The sequence below is a fragment of the Zootoca vivipara genome, chromosome 15 (genome assembly GCF_963506605.1).
Source record: "Zootoca vivipara chromosome 15, rZooViv1.1, whole genome shotgun sequence".
Lineage (NCBI taxonomy): Eukaryota > Metazoa > Chordata > Lepidosauria > Squamata > Lacertidae > Zootoca > Zootoca vivipara.
This window is the reverse complement of record NC_083290.1, coordinates 29,695,299-29,710,180: the sequence shown is the minus strand read 5'-3', so window position 1 is coordinate 29,710,180 and position 14,882 is coordinate 29,695,299. Positions and strand designations below refer to the sequence as shown.

The 14,882-nt window shown below is 49.3% G+C and overlaps 1 protein-coding gene across 2 annotated transcripts in view; it reads left to right on the top strand.

Moving 5' to 3' along the window:
* Positions 1-14,882, top strand: part of PCSK7 (proprotein convertase subtilisin/kexin type 7) — a 33,329-nt gene that overhangs the window by 457 nt on the left and 17,990 nt on the right. Inside the window, exons 1-6 of one of the 2 annotated variants that reach the window (XM_035140181.2) lie at positions 34-1,418; positions 1,678-2,190; positions 4,520-4,654; positions 7,119-7,284; positions 11,726-11,816; positions 14,537-14,591. In XM_035140181.2, the coding sequence (XP_034996072.1) occupies positions 1,383-1,418; positions 1,678-2,190; positions 4,520-4,654; positions 7,119-7,284; positions 11,726-11,816; positions 14,537-14,591 (996 nt within the window). In that variant the 5' untranslated portion in view covers positions 34-1,382. Of the gene's footprint in view, positions 1-33; positions 1,419-1,677; positions 2,191-4,519; positions 4,655-7,118; positions 7,285-11,725; positions 11,817-14,536; positions 14,592-14,882 lie in introns of those variants that run through there. The other variant, XM_035140182.2, reaches the window with a different exon arrangement.

Genomic DNA, 14,882 nt, shown 5'->3' with positions numbered 1-14,882 from the left:
CCCCGGGGAGAGACCGGGGTGCCGCCAATGTTGCTGGGTGGGCCACACCCCCAGCACTTGCCCCCCGGGGGCGCTGCGCTTTGTGACCGATGCTTGTAAGACTCCCTCCGACCGCCACCTCGAGGGGGCCGGCTATACGTAGTAGAAATAGGGCAGCATCCAGAAATTCCCGCCTCGACTTCGGCGGAGAAGAAGCTGGAGTGCTGCAGCCAGCCTTGCCCCCGCCACTACATGCAAGATTCACCCCTGCTGTCTCCGCTGCCCTTCCCAGGTTTCCTCCTGCTCCTTCCCGCTGGGACCGGCTGACCGGCTTCCCCATTGTTAGTGCCTGTTTGTGAAAGGAAGCCAACCCGGTGCCAAAGGAGCAGGCCCGTCCCAGGACTTCCTTGTTGGGCTGCCGCTGCCACCTTTGGTTCTTCTTGCAGGGCTGGCACAAGGGAGCTTTCCTTCTGCCAACCAGTCACTGGCAATCTTGGTGGGCAGGTGCAGCTCCAGGTGAGGGCAAGAGGTGGAGATGAAAAGCACCAGTGTTTGGAGCTACAGCAAAACCCAGAAGTTGGCATCTGGTTTTGATGCCTTGAGTCTTTTGAATGAACTTTGACTAGACACTAGCCAGGACAAAACCCTTGGGTCAGTTGAGGTGACCAATTTCTGGGTACCCCTCTCCAAAGAGATAACAGCTCCTAGGAACCAAATGCAACAGACTATGAGTTGTCATCTTCCGGCTGTAATAACACAAATTAATGTTCTTTCGACTTTGGAAGCATTTGAACTTTGGTACTGTATAGACTTCTGACCTCATCTGAATGGATCACCTTGGTAATGCTCGCAAGTTTCAAACAGAGATAAGGTATATAAAATGCGGCCTCTGTGGCCTTGTTTTGCTGCAAGAAGCCTTCAAATTAAGTAATAGAAATCTGAAAGGTATCTATTGGGGGCAGGGCACTCACTTGGCAGCATCGTCAGTCTCTCATATTAGTCGAGTTAATAGTTGTTACTCCAGTTGATCCTTTCTTCACAACAGCATGTAAGACAGCATCCCAAAAGTTGTGTCCACTTTCAAAACAGGGCACTTGCCAGATGAACCAGCCATGACTTATTTTTCTTCTTGGATAAATAAAAGCCAGCAGACTCATCATTTCTGGAGTAGCAGCAGCAGCAGCCTCCTGAACATAACATCCACTCAGGTGCATTTTCTCCCAGGCTGTTGTCCGTAAAGTAATAAAGAGGAATTCTCCCTCACCTCCCTGCTGCTGAATTGGAGCAGGAAGGGGTTAAGAAACAGTATTGCAGAAATTGAAGTCAGACAGTGTGTGAGAGAAAGAAGATCGGCTGATGAAACATTAACTCGCCTGACCTCCTTTGCAGCCCAGGAGTCAGAAATGCTCTCCTTTAGTAACCATTCTGCCGGTGGAAAGGTGAGATTCCCTAGCTTGCCTGCTGTCTCTGCCCCCATCCCCCCACCCCTCGCTAAGGTACTAATACCAAACACGAAATCCGTTTCAGTTTCTACAGGGAGTGCAAAAGAGGGTGTTTCTGCTTTCTGCACTCAAGGTAAATGGGTTTCAGCAGGGGTTTGGGGCAAAGTGAGTCCCTCTATTCTTGCTGGGGTTGGAGGCAAGCCAGGCATAGGGGAAAGCAGGGGGGCATGTTCTGACGTTGCCCTTGCCCTTGCAGTTCGCCTGTCGGATGCCGCCCTGGAGGGGGACGGAGCCATCATGGAGAGCGATGATGGAAGCCGCACTGCATGTCCACATGTGCCTTTGGCTGATCCCGGCCTGGATCCCTTTGCTGTTGCCAAATGGATTTGCCTGGGGAGCAAAAGTGCCTCGTGGGGCCGAGCCCTGCCAGGCAGCCCACTGCCGCGGGGAGCTGACGTGGGCAGTGCATTTGACGGTGCCAGAGGGATCCCCTTCCTCTGAGGAGGAGCTGGACTGGCGGGCAGAAGAACTGGCCAAGGAGGCCGGCCTCGTGAACATTGGCCGGATCGGGGAGCTCAGAGGCCACTACCTCTTTGGCTACCAGCTGGCAAGCCCAGCGGGCCTCGGCCTGGAGGCCATCCAGCGGTCAGCGGAGGCGGTCTTTGCACAGCATGACAGCGTGAGGTGGCACGCCGAGCAGCGGTTTCTGAAACGCTCCAAGCGCAGCTTGCACTTTAACGACCCCAAGTTTCCGCAGCAGTGGCACTTGGTGAGTGGGGCCCCTGGCTTTGTGGGAGGGACAAAAAGACAGCTTTGGGGGGCAAGTCCAGCTGATGCCCAGGAACTCTGGGTGGGGCAGAGGAGGAGGCAGGTGCTGCTGCCCACTTCCAAGGGCCTCCTTCCCCTGTAACCCTCTAGGCCAGGGGTCAGCAAACTTTTTCAGCAGGGGGCCGGTCCACAGTTGTTCAGACCTTGTGGGGGACCAGACTACTGTATATTTTTTGGGGGGGAAATGAATGAATTCCAATGCCCCGCAAATAACCCATAGATGCATTTTAAATAAATTTAATAATCATAATATTTTTTTATTTATACCCCGCCCTTCCCGGTTCAGAAACCTGCGGTTCAGGGCGGCTAACAACAAATTTAAAACACTTAATTGCAATACAACATAAAAGCAGCATAAAATACAGTATAAAAGCATGAATAACAACAAAATTCAAAGTTCAAAAATCAATTTGGGGGAAATCCATCCAATAAACATTAGATAGTCAGCAGGGCCAGCTGGCTAAATTAGACCTACTTGGGCCAGCAAGGAGGCCAGGGGAGAATTTAAATAAAAGGACACATTCTACTCATGTAAAAACACTCTGATTCCTGGACTGTCTGCGGGCCGGATTTAGAAGGCGATTGGGCCTGATCCGTCCCTCGGGCCTTAGTTTGCTTACCCATGCTCTAGGCCAGGCTTCCTCACCCTCGGCCCTCCAGTTTTGAGACTACAATTCCCATCATCCCTGACCACTGGTCCTGCTAGCTAGGGATCATGGGAGTTGTAGGCCAAAATCATCTGGAGGACCGAGGTTGAGGAAGCCTGCTCTAGGCAATGTTAAACTACAACTCCCATCAGCCCCTGGACAAGGTAGATGGGAGTTGTGGTCCAACAGCATCCATAGCTGCCAAGTACCCCGTTTTCCCCGGGAAACCCCCGTTTTTACTTACCTTTTCCCGGTGGTCTCCCGTATCACTTCGTCTCCCGTTTTTCTCCGTTAATTTCTCCTGCCGGCAGCCATTTTTTCTTTCCGATTTGCCCTTTCTATGGGCACCAAAAATGGCCGCTGCCGGCTTCAAAAGTCGCATCTACGCATGTCCGGAAGTGCATAGACACGACTTCCGGTGTCGTCGTCGGCCATTTTTGGTGCCCATAGAAGGGCGGAGCGTCACACGGCTGCCGGTCCTGGATTCTGCAGTCTGGGACTTGGAAGGTAAGCAGCATCTGGAGGTGCTCTTCAGGCTCTCCAGCTATCCCATTGCAGGGAAGCGGTGCCAGCTTGCCCCCGCAAGCACGGGTGCCTGGGGCCATGTGGCGTCATGTGTGCTGGGGCCATGTGTGCTACGTTGCCACAACCCCAGCGTGCTGTTGTCACTTGAGCATGTGTCATGGCACGGTGATGTAGTGCATACACAGGGGCATAGCGATGGAGAACGCATGCACCCTGTGGCATGCATTTGCGGCTGCGCCACGCTTTATGAGTGCCTGCCCCCGCCATTTAAAATGTTTATGGGAGCCAGGGCATCCCAAGCCTTGGGGACTCGGCACCTGTGTTTCAGGGTACATATAATGAGTCCAGGTACTTGAGTGAAATCAGGAGGTGGCATTTGAGCTATTTCCTCCTGTCTACTCACAGGAGTGGGCAGCAGAAAATCATACAAAGTGAGTCGTAGTTAACTCTTTATTAGCAGAAACATGCTTGGAACAGGAGTGTCAGGCCTAATGAGCACAGCAACCCATCCCTGGTAGGTCTTTCCCCCCATGAAGCAGTTGCCAAGACTGAAGGTCCCTGCCTCTCCACAGCTGCCTGTCCCCTCCTCTCCAGGGTTTCCTCCCAAGCAATCAGAGGCTGCACCTGTGTGCCTGTCTTTGCTCCTCCCGTTTCATGCCTCTCCTGGTCCTGGGAGACCAGCGGAGAGGGGAGTTTGTTGCAGCAGGAAGGGAGGAGACTTCTTCACCAGCCTGACTCATCTGTGCCTCTTGGCCTCCCTCATCCCACCCTCCCTCTTCTACTTCTGCCTCTGATTCTGGACTTCTCTCTGCCACTGACTCTTCCCTGCTCACTAAGCCCTATTACTCTTCCACTGCCAACACCTTCTCTTCCCAGTCTTCTCCCTCTGACCAATCATCGCCATCCCACCACCATTCCCTGGACTCTGAGCCTCCTTCCCTTGGGGGTTCCCCAGCTGGTTCCTCCCACTGTTCCTCTGCATCCAACTGGTCCATGACATCTGCAGCAAACCCAGGATCTGCTCTTGTGTGTGCATGTTGGCTTGCCTCCTCGCTGTGCCCTCTGAACGTTGTGCCTCCCTTCTGTCTCCTGGCCTAGAACAACCGCAAGAGCCCCGGGATGGACATCAATGTGACGGGCGTCTGGGAAAGGAATGTCACCGGCCAGGGCGTAACAGTGGTCGTGGTGGATGACGGGGTGGAGCACACCATCAAAGACATTAAGCCCAACTACGTAAGTAGTTGGTGCCACCCCTTCCCTTGGGGGCACCGCAGCTGCCTGGGCTGGGCTTGGAGAGTTAGGGCCCAGCTGGAGCCTTAGAGTAGGGCTGGGTGATATACTGATATACCACCCCAAACTGGTTTAAAGTCCATATTGTTTCATACCTGGCAATATACAGTGGCACCCCACAAGACGAATGCCTCGTGCAATGAAAAACTCGCAAGACGAAAGCGTTTTGCGTTGCGCAAGACGAAGTTTCCTATGGCCGCGCTTTGCAAGACGAATAGGAACGCAGTAATTAAATGGGTAGACCGGGTAAACCAGGTAAATGGTAAACCATGCTTTGCAAGACGAAATTTTTGCTATACGAAGCGACTCGCGGAATGAATTAATTTCGTCTTGCGAGGTACCACTGTACTGCGAATCATAGTGTGTGCATGCTATGCAAAAATAAAACATTGTTGGGGAAACCGTGAAGCCAGCCAATGCTTCTACAAAGCTCCGTCCTTATTTCAGACATTGGACTCAGCAACGTTAATTTTTAAAAAAGTGTTTTAAACGCATTATAACACTGTGACAGCAGATGGCGCTGTAGAGTTCAATCCTTTGGCAATGTGATTTTGCATTATGAGCTTTACAACATTTTCCTGAAACTTTCTTTTTGATGTGTCTAGATCCAGCCATTGTGATATAACGGTATATTGCGATGTTTAGCTGGTGATATATCGCGATGTTGAAAACCAGATATTGCCCAGCCCTACCTTAGAGGTGCGAGAGCCTTGCCTCCAGGACTGCACTTGGCCTTTTAAAACTCAACCACCTGGATCCAGCAGGCAGCAACCTAACTGGCTTTTGGGTCGGGTGGCTGGGGCTTAATTGGCAACTGGCCGGTTAGCTTGAGTCCAGGCAGATGGGAGCAAAGGAGGGTCGGGCCTAGACCTGGCGTGGCTCAGGATAGCTTATATACATGCCGCTCCCAAATATGGTAGAGATCCAGGCAGTTGCCAAAACCACCCTTGAAGGTCTTTGAAAATGGACCAAGTCTTGGTCTTGATGTTGTGCAACTGCTTTTGCATTTTTTTCTCACCCGAGGCATAGGGTTGCCAGACTCAATAGTGGACAGAACTTCTGTGCCTTTAATTGCCCTGCTCTCTTTTTTGAGTCTGGAAACCTTAAAGAGAAACCAGCAGGCCCTCTGCTTGGAAATTAAACAAAGGGTCTGCTGGTTTCTCTTTAAGGTTTCCAGACTCAAAAGAGAGCAGGGCAATTAAAGGCACAAAAGTCCTGTCCACTATTGAGTCTGGCAACCCTACCGAGGCAGCAGGAAAGGAGGCACTGGGGTCAACACAACCAGGGCTTTGTTCCAGAACTGAGTTCTGGCACCTCTCGGGTAGGCTCCATTGCTAGTATAAGAGACAAGGGAGGCATTCATGGTGAGTTCCGGCACCTCTTTTTGTAGAAAAATAGCACTGGTCACAACCCACATTTCCTGTCCCGTCCTGTTCAACTTCCTCTTTGAAATGGAAGGGGGCAATGGTCGTGACTCTGACTCAGAGCACCCAATGGTGACTGAGGACTGTTTCCTGGGTGTGCCACAGATTACCCAAATGCTTGTTCCGGTCTTATCCTGAGCCCAGAAGCAGCACCTGTTGCCTTAGGGTCTTGGGATGAGGAGGAAGCTGATTACTTAATATTCTTCAGACTTTTAAATGTGTCTGTTGTTTTTGTTTTAATTTATTTATTTGTGTTTTTATCATATATTTTATTCCGTGAACCGCCCTGAGATCTTGTGATGAGGGACGCTGCATAAACTTAATAATTTAAATAAATAAACATGATTCCCCCCCCTCAGGAAATTATGCGGTTCAGCCGTTTTTTTATTTAATTAAAAGATTAGCCCTTCTGGGAACTAGAGCCTACAAGGAATAAAACCGAGTGCAATTACAGGTGAAACTTGGAAAATTAGAATATCGTCGAAAGGTGCATTTATTTCAGTAATGCAACTTACTATTTTTTTCTTTTTCTTTTAATTTTTACAAATGCTTTCTTTTGGAAATTCCACAGTAATGAAACAAATAGTTACAATAATGCAAAAATAAGCATCGCTATTACATTTCATTAATTACATTCCATTTATAATTGACCTGCCTAACGACAAATAATTACAATTACAGCAAATAAAGGCTTGACGTATCTTGCTTTGCATGTCATGCATCGATCTCATATATTGGTTTCACCTTTTAAGCTGCATTACTGAAATAAATGCATTTTTCGACGATATTCTAATTTTCCGAGTTTCACCTGTATTGTAGGCAACAAAATCACAATAAAGCAGGAAAGAAGGGGCAGGGGAGAGTGGGGGTGGGTGGGCGGGTGACTGGTGTTTGTTGAATCCTGAGTGCTTTGTTCCCCAGCTGCAGTTACCCTCGCAATCCCAGGAAAAAGGACTCTCAACTCTGGGTCTGGTCTCTTTCAGAGCCCTGAAGGCAGCTATGACTTGAACTCCAACGACCCAGACCCCATGCCCCACCCGGACGAGGAAAACGGCAACCATCACGGGACCCGTTGTGCTGGGGAGATTGCAGCCGTCTCCAACAACAGCTTCTGTGCTGTGGGAGTTGCCTATGGCAGCAGGATCGCAGGTACTGGCACCCGATGGCAGGGAAGAGCTGCTGTGGCTCAGTGTCAGAGCATTGCCCACCTGGAATCTGCAGGGAGAGAATCTCTTGCCTGGCATTCTAGAGAGCCTCTGCCAGCCAGTGTAGACCGCACTGAGCTAGATGGGCTGGCAATCTGACTCGGAAGAAGAGTCAGCTTCCAGTGTTCCTCTGTTTGGGTAGAACTCTGTCCAGTTGTTGCAAGGAAGGTGGGTGGGATTCAGCTGGCTTGCATCTGTGCAGGCAAAGCAGTGTCCCAAGAGCTGCTGTGGCAGAGCGTGAGCTGTGAGCCAGGAGGTCCCCATTTCCCCTCATGGTTACCGTGAACTCAAGAGGTGACCTTAGGCAAGCCTTTGTTCCTTTAACACCCACGCACCCCTGCATGTTTACACATACGGGCATAATAATGACATTACTACAGGGCATACAGGGGTGTATGGGGTGTTAGGGGAGGGATAGTTCTTCTGGTGGGCGACATGTTGCTCCTTTTGGGGTAGTTTGTCTGGCCCCTACCCTGCACTCAGCTCTCACCTGTAGCTCAGCATGCGACAGCAGCCTCACCCCGGAACCCTTTTGTAGGGTTGCTATATGTCCTCTTTCCCCCCAGACCATAGCTGTCAACTTCCAGATTAGAAAATAGGGGATCAGCAGCAGCGCGGCACCGGAAGTCGCTTCTGCGCATGTCCGGACATGCGCAGAAGCGACTTCTCGTGCCGGGCTGCCCGTGTCCGCATGTCTGGGCACCAGAAATCGCTTCCGGCAGCACTCGGCAAGTGAGCCAGCAGCCAGTCGGGACATTTACGGGGTATTTTACAGTCCGGGGTTGCAGCAGGAAACGGGAGGGTTGACAGCTATGCCCCAGACACATCCTCTTCTTTGGGATTAAAATTGATGTCCGGGTGGATTTTTAAAATTTGGCAAAATGTATGGAGGGTTTTTTTTTGTTTGGTTCTTGTGTTTACAGTAACCCGAGAATTTTTTTCTAGTGCATTAGACTCTAATCTAAGGGAGGCACCTAAGCTGGTCTGCAGCAGAGAATTGCAACAGAGCAGCATCTTAAACTAGTTACATACAGTCGTACCTTGGTTGTCTAATGGAATCCATTCCGGAAATCCATTCAACTTCTGAAAACGTTCGACAACCAAGACACGGCTTCTGATTGGCTGCAGGAGCTTCCTGCACACAATCATAAGCCGCGTAAATCATGTTGGACGTTCGATTTCCATAAAACATTCACAAACCAGAACACTCACTTCCAGGTTTGCGGCACTCACATTTGACTCCCAAGGGGTTTGGGATCCAAGGTATGACTGTACTGTATAAATCCCTTCTCTTGTGGCTGAACTAAAAGGACACCAGCTCAGCCTCAAGATCTTGGAGGAGGAGTCTGGGAGGGCAAGCGTTAACATCCCCCTGCCCTTCAGGAGAGTCCATATGTCTATGTTCAACAGTTTAATAAATTGTTTTATGTTCACAAAGATGTGAACATGAGTCCAAATACTTTCATGAGGCGAGTGAGGGAGCAATATGTATTATACTTATTTTGTTGTTGAAAGTTGAGTACATTCCTACTACAGTCTTACCCCGGGTTACGTACGCTTCGGGTTGCGTACTCTGCGGACCTGGAAGTGTTTACTTCCGGGTTCGTCGCCTGCGCATGCGCAAAAGCGTTCTGTGCAGTTCACGCATGCGCAGAAGCGCGCTTTCACGGTTGTTCGGGTTATGTACTTTTCGGGTTACGTACCGCACCCCGGAACGAATCAGGTACGTAACCCGGGGTACCATTGTATCAATATATACCAGCTGCTATAGCCGACATATTTTTAAATAAGGGTATTTAAAAATACCCAGGTGAGGGACCCAGGTGGCGCTGTGGGTTAAACCACAGAGTCTAGGGCTTGCTGATCAGAAGGTCGGCGGTTCGAATCCCTGCAACGGGGTGAGCTCCCGTTGCTCAGTCCCAGCTCCTGCCCACCTAGCAGTTCGAAAGCACATCAAAATGCAAGTAGATAAATAGGGACCGCTCTGGCGGGAAGGTAAACGGCGTTTCCGTGCGCTGCTCTGGTTTGCCAGAAGCAGCTTTGTCATGCTGGCCACATGACCTGGAAGCTGTCTGCGGACAAACGCCGGCTCCCTCGGCCTATAGAGCGAGATGAGCGCCGCAACCCCAGAGTCGGACACGACTGGACCTGATGGTCAGGGGCCCCTTTACCTTTACCTTTAAAACGAGAGTCATCAAAGCTATCCATAGTTAAAAGCAGGCGTTGGCAAATGTGTCTTCTTTTTTTTGCTCTTCAAAATATAGCAACCCTAACCTTTTGGCTTCAGCACAATATTTGCCACATCTGGAGGTGGGGGCTGTGGAAAGCAAGGGAGGGTGTCAACAACAAGCCTGAAAGTCATAGGCTGCCATTCTCCACTATGGGCAGCAGGTGGTGTCTTCTCCCTATCATGAGCAGTGCTCTTTTCCTAAAATAATCTTGTGGGGAGGACAGACCCCGCCCCCCCCCCCGCCTCTTGTTCAGAGCATAGGTTGCTTTGCTTCACAGGCTTTCAAGGGTGTGTGGTGCATGCGTTCCTCTTCGGTGCAAACTGGAACTGCACAAACACTGATTTCCATGTGCTCTCAGAGCAGACTGGCAAATGCAGTGCGAGAGGGGAGCCTGGCTGAGCCTTTGGGGCTTGTCTGTGGCCCCCCCTCCAAGATGATCTGTTGAGGCAGTAACCACCCTGCTCACAGCTCCCCGAACTGCAGAGAACAAAGGAGGGTGGGATGTTTGTTCTGCCGCTGAGCTGGGGAGGCAGCTCCCATCTGGAGCGATGTTTGCTCACCGCCGGTCTAGACCTCCCATGCAAATTGGCTCAATTAGCAGCTCTCTGGTTCATTGGGAATGTGGCTCCGGATCAAGTGTGTCTGTTCGTTCTCACCAGCTTTCCCTGCGGGAGGTTTGCGGCTTGGAAAAAACCAAATCTAGCTGCAAACGTTCACGGTTTGATAGTATGAAATCAGTGCATTACACAGGGTGGGCTGGTGGCCGAAACGATCCCTTGGCATTTTGCAAGTGGTTTAGATGGAAGTGGAGCTGAGTGGCAGCTGAACACATCCCACCTTGGTGGTGGAAACAGGAATTCTGGGCGTAAGAGGTAAGCAGGGCAGATCCCAGCCCAGCTCTTCTTGCTGCTCCTCTGACCTCCTGACTCCATCCCTCCCCTTTTTTGTGTAACAGACACACACACAGTCTGGGATTGGCTCAGCAGGTGAGAATTAAGTTCTCCCAACTTCCTTTACCTGTTTAGCAGGTGTGGCTTCCACCAGCTCCACTTTCACTCCAAGGATACATCATTGCTAGGCACTGCTTAAATAGCCCAGGGGTGGGGAGCTTTCAACCTGTGGGCCAAATGCAGCCCAGCATCCCCCTCTCTCTGGGCCTCTGGACTGTGCAGGCCATGCACCTTTCTCAAGCCACACCCCTCACTGGCTCCTTTAATGGCCCTCCTCTAGTGATGTTACCTGGCTGGAACATCCCTTGCAACTGCAGGGACACCTCTTGCTTGCCTGCCTGAGAATAATAATAATAATAATAATAATAATAATAATAATAATAATAATAATTTTATTATTTGTACCCTGCCCATCTGACTGGCTTTCCCCAGCCACTTTGGGCGACTTCCAGTATATCCAGAAACATAATAAAACATCAAACATTAAAAACTTCCTGATACAGGGCTGCCTTCAGATGTCTTCTAAAGGTTGCATAATTGTATAGTTACTTATCTCCTTGGCATCTGATGGGAGGGTGTTCCACAGGGTGGGGTGCCACTACTGAGAAGGCCCTGTAGCTTCAATTCTTGCACTGAGGGAGTCACCAGGAGGCTCTCGGAGCTGGACCTCAGTGTTTAGGCTGAACAATGGGGGTGGAGACGCTCCTTCAGGTATACAGGGCTGAGGCTGTTAGGGCTTTGAAGGTTGGCATGATTATTTTGAACTGTGCTCGGAAACATACTGGGAGCCAATGTAGGTCTTTTGGGACCCCAGTTATTTGATATTGGGGGCTGCTGCCAGTCACCAGTCTAGCTGCCCCATTCTGCGTTAGTTGTAGTTTCCGAGTCACCTTCAAAGGGCAAGGTGTGTGGCCCCTGGAAGGTCCCCCACCCTTGATGCGGTCCCTTTAACGTACCTAGTATTCTCACCCTTTTTGGGGGTTCTCACAATACCCCTCTGAGGTGGGTTATTTTTATTCCCATTTTACAGCTGGAGGGGCTGAGAGGGAGAAAGCCACTGTCCCGCAGCAGCCAGTGTCAAGCAAGACTTGAACACAGGCCTCCTTGCTCTTGGATGGCACTGGAAGCCTCTGTCCGTGTGGGTGTGTCTGAACTGCTTGCCAGGTCTCTCCTGCCCTTGCCTTACCTGTCTTTGTCTGTGCAGGGATCCGGGTGCTGGATGGGCCGCTCACTGACAGCATGGAGGCTGTGGCTTTCAACAAGCACTATCAAATCAACGACATCTACAGCTGCAGGTCAGTGCTGGAAGAACAGCAAATAAATAGGAAGCTTTGGGGTGAGGGCTTTGATCACAGGGATGTGAACCAAGTCCCCTTTGTGGGCAAAGTCCATGCCATGGGGTCTGGTCCCAATTGCAGAAGGGCTTGTTTGCTAGATGCCTGATGGCATCACCCCCGGGCACCAGCAAGCACTTCCTTTTTCCTACAGTCTCCCCTGCAGACTGGAGCTGTTGGGTCAGTTGTGATGGAGAGAATGGGGAATCCTGTTCACTCGCTGCAGAGCCTGTGTGACCCCATGGAAGTGGGAAAAGGGGGTTCTGTTGCCCTGGCCTGCCACTTCCAGGAACTCCTGATATCCCGGGTGGTTGTGGTGGTTGCTGTTAAAACATTTTTATTGAAAGTTCAAAAAGTACAAAATCATATGTGCACTAAATATTGTGAGACGTAAATAAAAGAGAGAACAAGAAAAAGAGAATCAGAACCCGTGTAGAACGGGAAATAAATGGAGGGGAGGAAGAAAACCCCAAACTGTATACTTTACAAGGTTGTTATTACACTCTTAGAATTTTGAAGTGTCAGGCATAGCTCTAGTGCAGGCACCCCCAAACTGCGGCCCTCCAGATGTTTTGGCCTACAACTCCCATGATCCCTAGCTAACAGGACCAGTGGTCAGGGATGATGGGAATTGTAGTCCAAAACATCTGGAGGGCCGAAGTTTGGGGATGCCTGATCTAGTGGCTTTAGCCCAAATGTAGTAGAGTTTTCCTGCACAGCGCAGAAGCTAGTTGAGGTGGAAATGACTAGTCGGCTAGATGCAGAATAACTATTTACAGGATTTATTAAAAGAAAAGAAAACCAGCAGAGTTTCTGCATACAAAGCAAAGCAAAATAAATCCTTTCTGTCTCTCTCTCTCCAACCACACACAGCACTCCTATTCCTAACACCCAACAAGGAACAACTCTTCTAGCATTCCTAGATAACAGAGTTCAGTGCTGGTCATTAACCAATCAGAGTGTAGCTTCCAGGCCAGGCAGACCTTGGCTTTCTGCCAAGAGTAAATTGACACTGCCTTGAGTTAATTGTGTGAAGCAAGAATCTGTAAGTTTCCCATGAGAACCAATTAACATATACTTCACCAGATCTTAACCTATTACAGTATTTGTAAGAATGCATAGCTGCCAAGTTATCCCTTTTTTAAAGGGAAATTCCATTATGCTGAATAGGGTTCCTCGCGAGAAAAGGGAAAACTTGGCAGCTATGGTAAGAATGGATTCCAAATGTCATTGAATTTGTCCATGGCAAGTCTGCGTTTATATGCAAATTGTTCGTACAGGTGAAACTCAGAAAATTAGAATATTGTCGAAAAGTGCATTTATTTCAGTAATGCAACTTATTATTTTTTATTTTAATTTTAATTTTTACAAATGCTTTCTTTTGGACATTCCACAGTAATAAAACAAACAGTTACAATAATATGGAAATAACCAAAAATAAACATTGCTATTACATTTCATTAATTACATTCCATTTATAATTGACCTGCCTAACGACAAATAATTACAATTACAACAAATAAAGGCTTGACATACCTTGCCTTGCATGTCATCTCATATATTGGTTTCACCTTTTAAGTTGCGTTACTGAAATAAGTGCACTTTTCAACGATATTCTAATTTTCCAAGTTTCACCTGTATGTTGCGAGTTTGTATAAGTCTTCAATCCAATTGTAGAAGGGAGCCGCATTTTTATTTTTCCAATTCATCAGTATCAGTCTTTTTGCTGTTTGGTAAGGGCACAGGGAGTCCCCTCATATTGTCCTTTTGTAAGGTTCCATGTTCCATACAGTTCTGTTGATAGTTACAGGTAGGTAGCTGTGTGGGTCTGCCGAAGTCGAAACAAAATAAAAAAAAATCCTTCCAGTAGCACCTTAGAGACCTACTAAGTTTGTTATTGGTATGAGCTTTTGTGTGCATGCACGCTTCTTCAGATACAGATGTGTATCTGAAGAAGTGTGCATGCACATGAAAGCTCATACCAGTAACAAACTTAGTTGGTCTCTAAGGTGCTACTGGAAGGAATTTTTTAATTTAGTTCTGTTGATAGTTTCAGTTAAGGTAAAGGTAAAGGGACCCCTGACCATTAGGTCCAGTTGTGACCGACTCTGGGGTTGCGCACTCATCTCGCATTATTGGCTGAGGGAGCCGGCTTATAGCTTCCAGGTCATGTGGCCAGCATGACAAAGCCGCTTCTGGCAAACCAGAGCAGCACATGGAAACGCCGTTTACCTTCCCGCTGTAGCAGTTCCTATTTATCTACTTGCATTTTGACGTGCTTTCGAACTGCTAGGTTGGCAGGAGCTGGGACCGAGGAACGGGAGCTCACCCCGTCGCAGGGATTCGAACCGCCAACCTTCTGATCAGCAAGCCCTAGGCTCAGTGGTTTAACCACAGCGCCACCTGGGTCTTGTAGATTAACACAGGGGATGGACATCCACAAACAAGCATGGGGCAACCTGATTTTGAGGGCAATGTTGTACAGAGCAGCACATCAAGGGTTGTTAAATGAATGCTAGGAGTTTCAGTTAGCATCTACCAAAAATATTTTGATATAGGACAATAGGAAAAAACAATATCCCTATTGCATCTCCAACAGTTAGCTCTACCTTAGATGCCCCAGGTTGTTGTGACGCTCAGATTTGTCCCTAAGTTCTGTTTCCCGCTGTTTCCCTTTGCAGCTGGGGCCCTGATGACGATGGCAAAACCGTGGATGGTCCTCACCAGCTTGGGAAGGTATGGAGTTGGAGCTCTGCCGTCTCCTTCCCTGCTGGACCAAGAGACCTGGAGAACACTGGCCCTTGCAGGGTGGCTCTGGAGGAGGGAAGCAGCACTGCCGCGTGCGATTGGCCGCCAGCCACCAGATTGCATGCACGGGTTTTGAGGGAGCTGAAGGGTCTAGGACAGTGTTTCCCAACCTTGTGCCTCCAGCTGTTTTCGGACTACAATTCCCATCATTCCTGACCACTGCTAGCTAGGGATGATGGGAGTTGTAGTCCCAAAACATCTAGAGGCACAAGGTTGGGA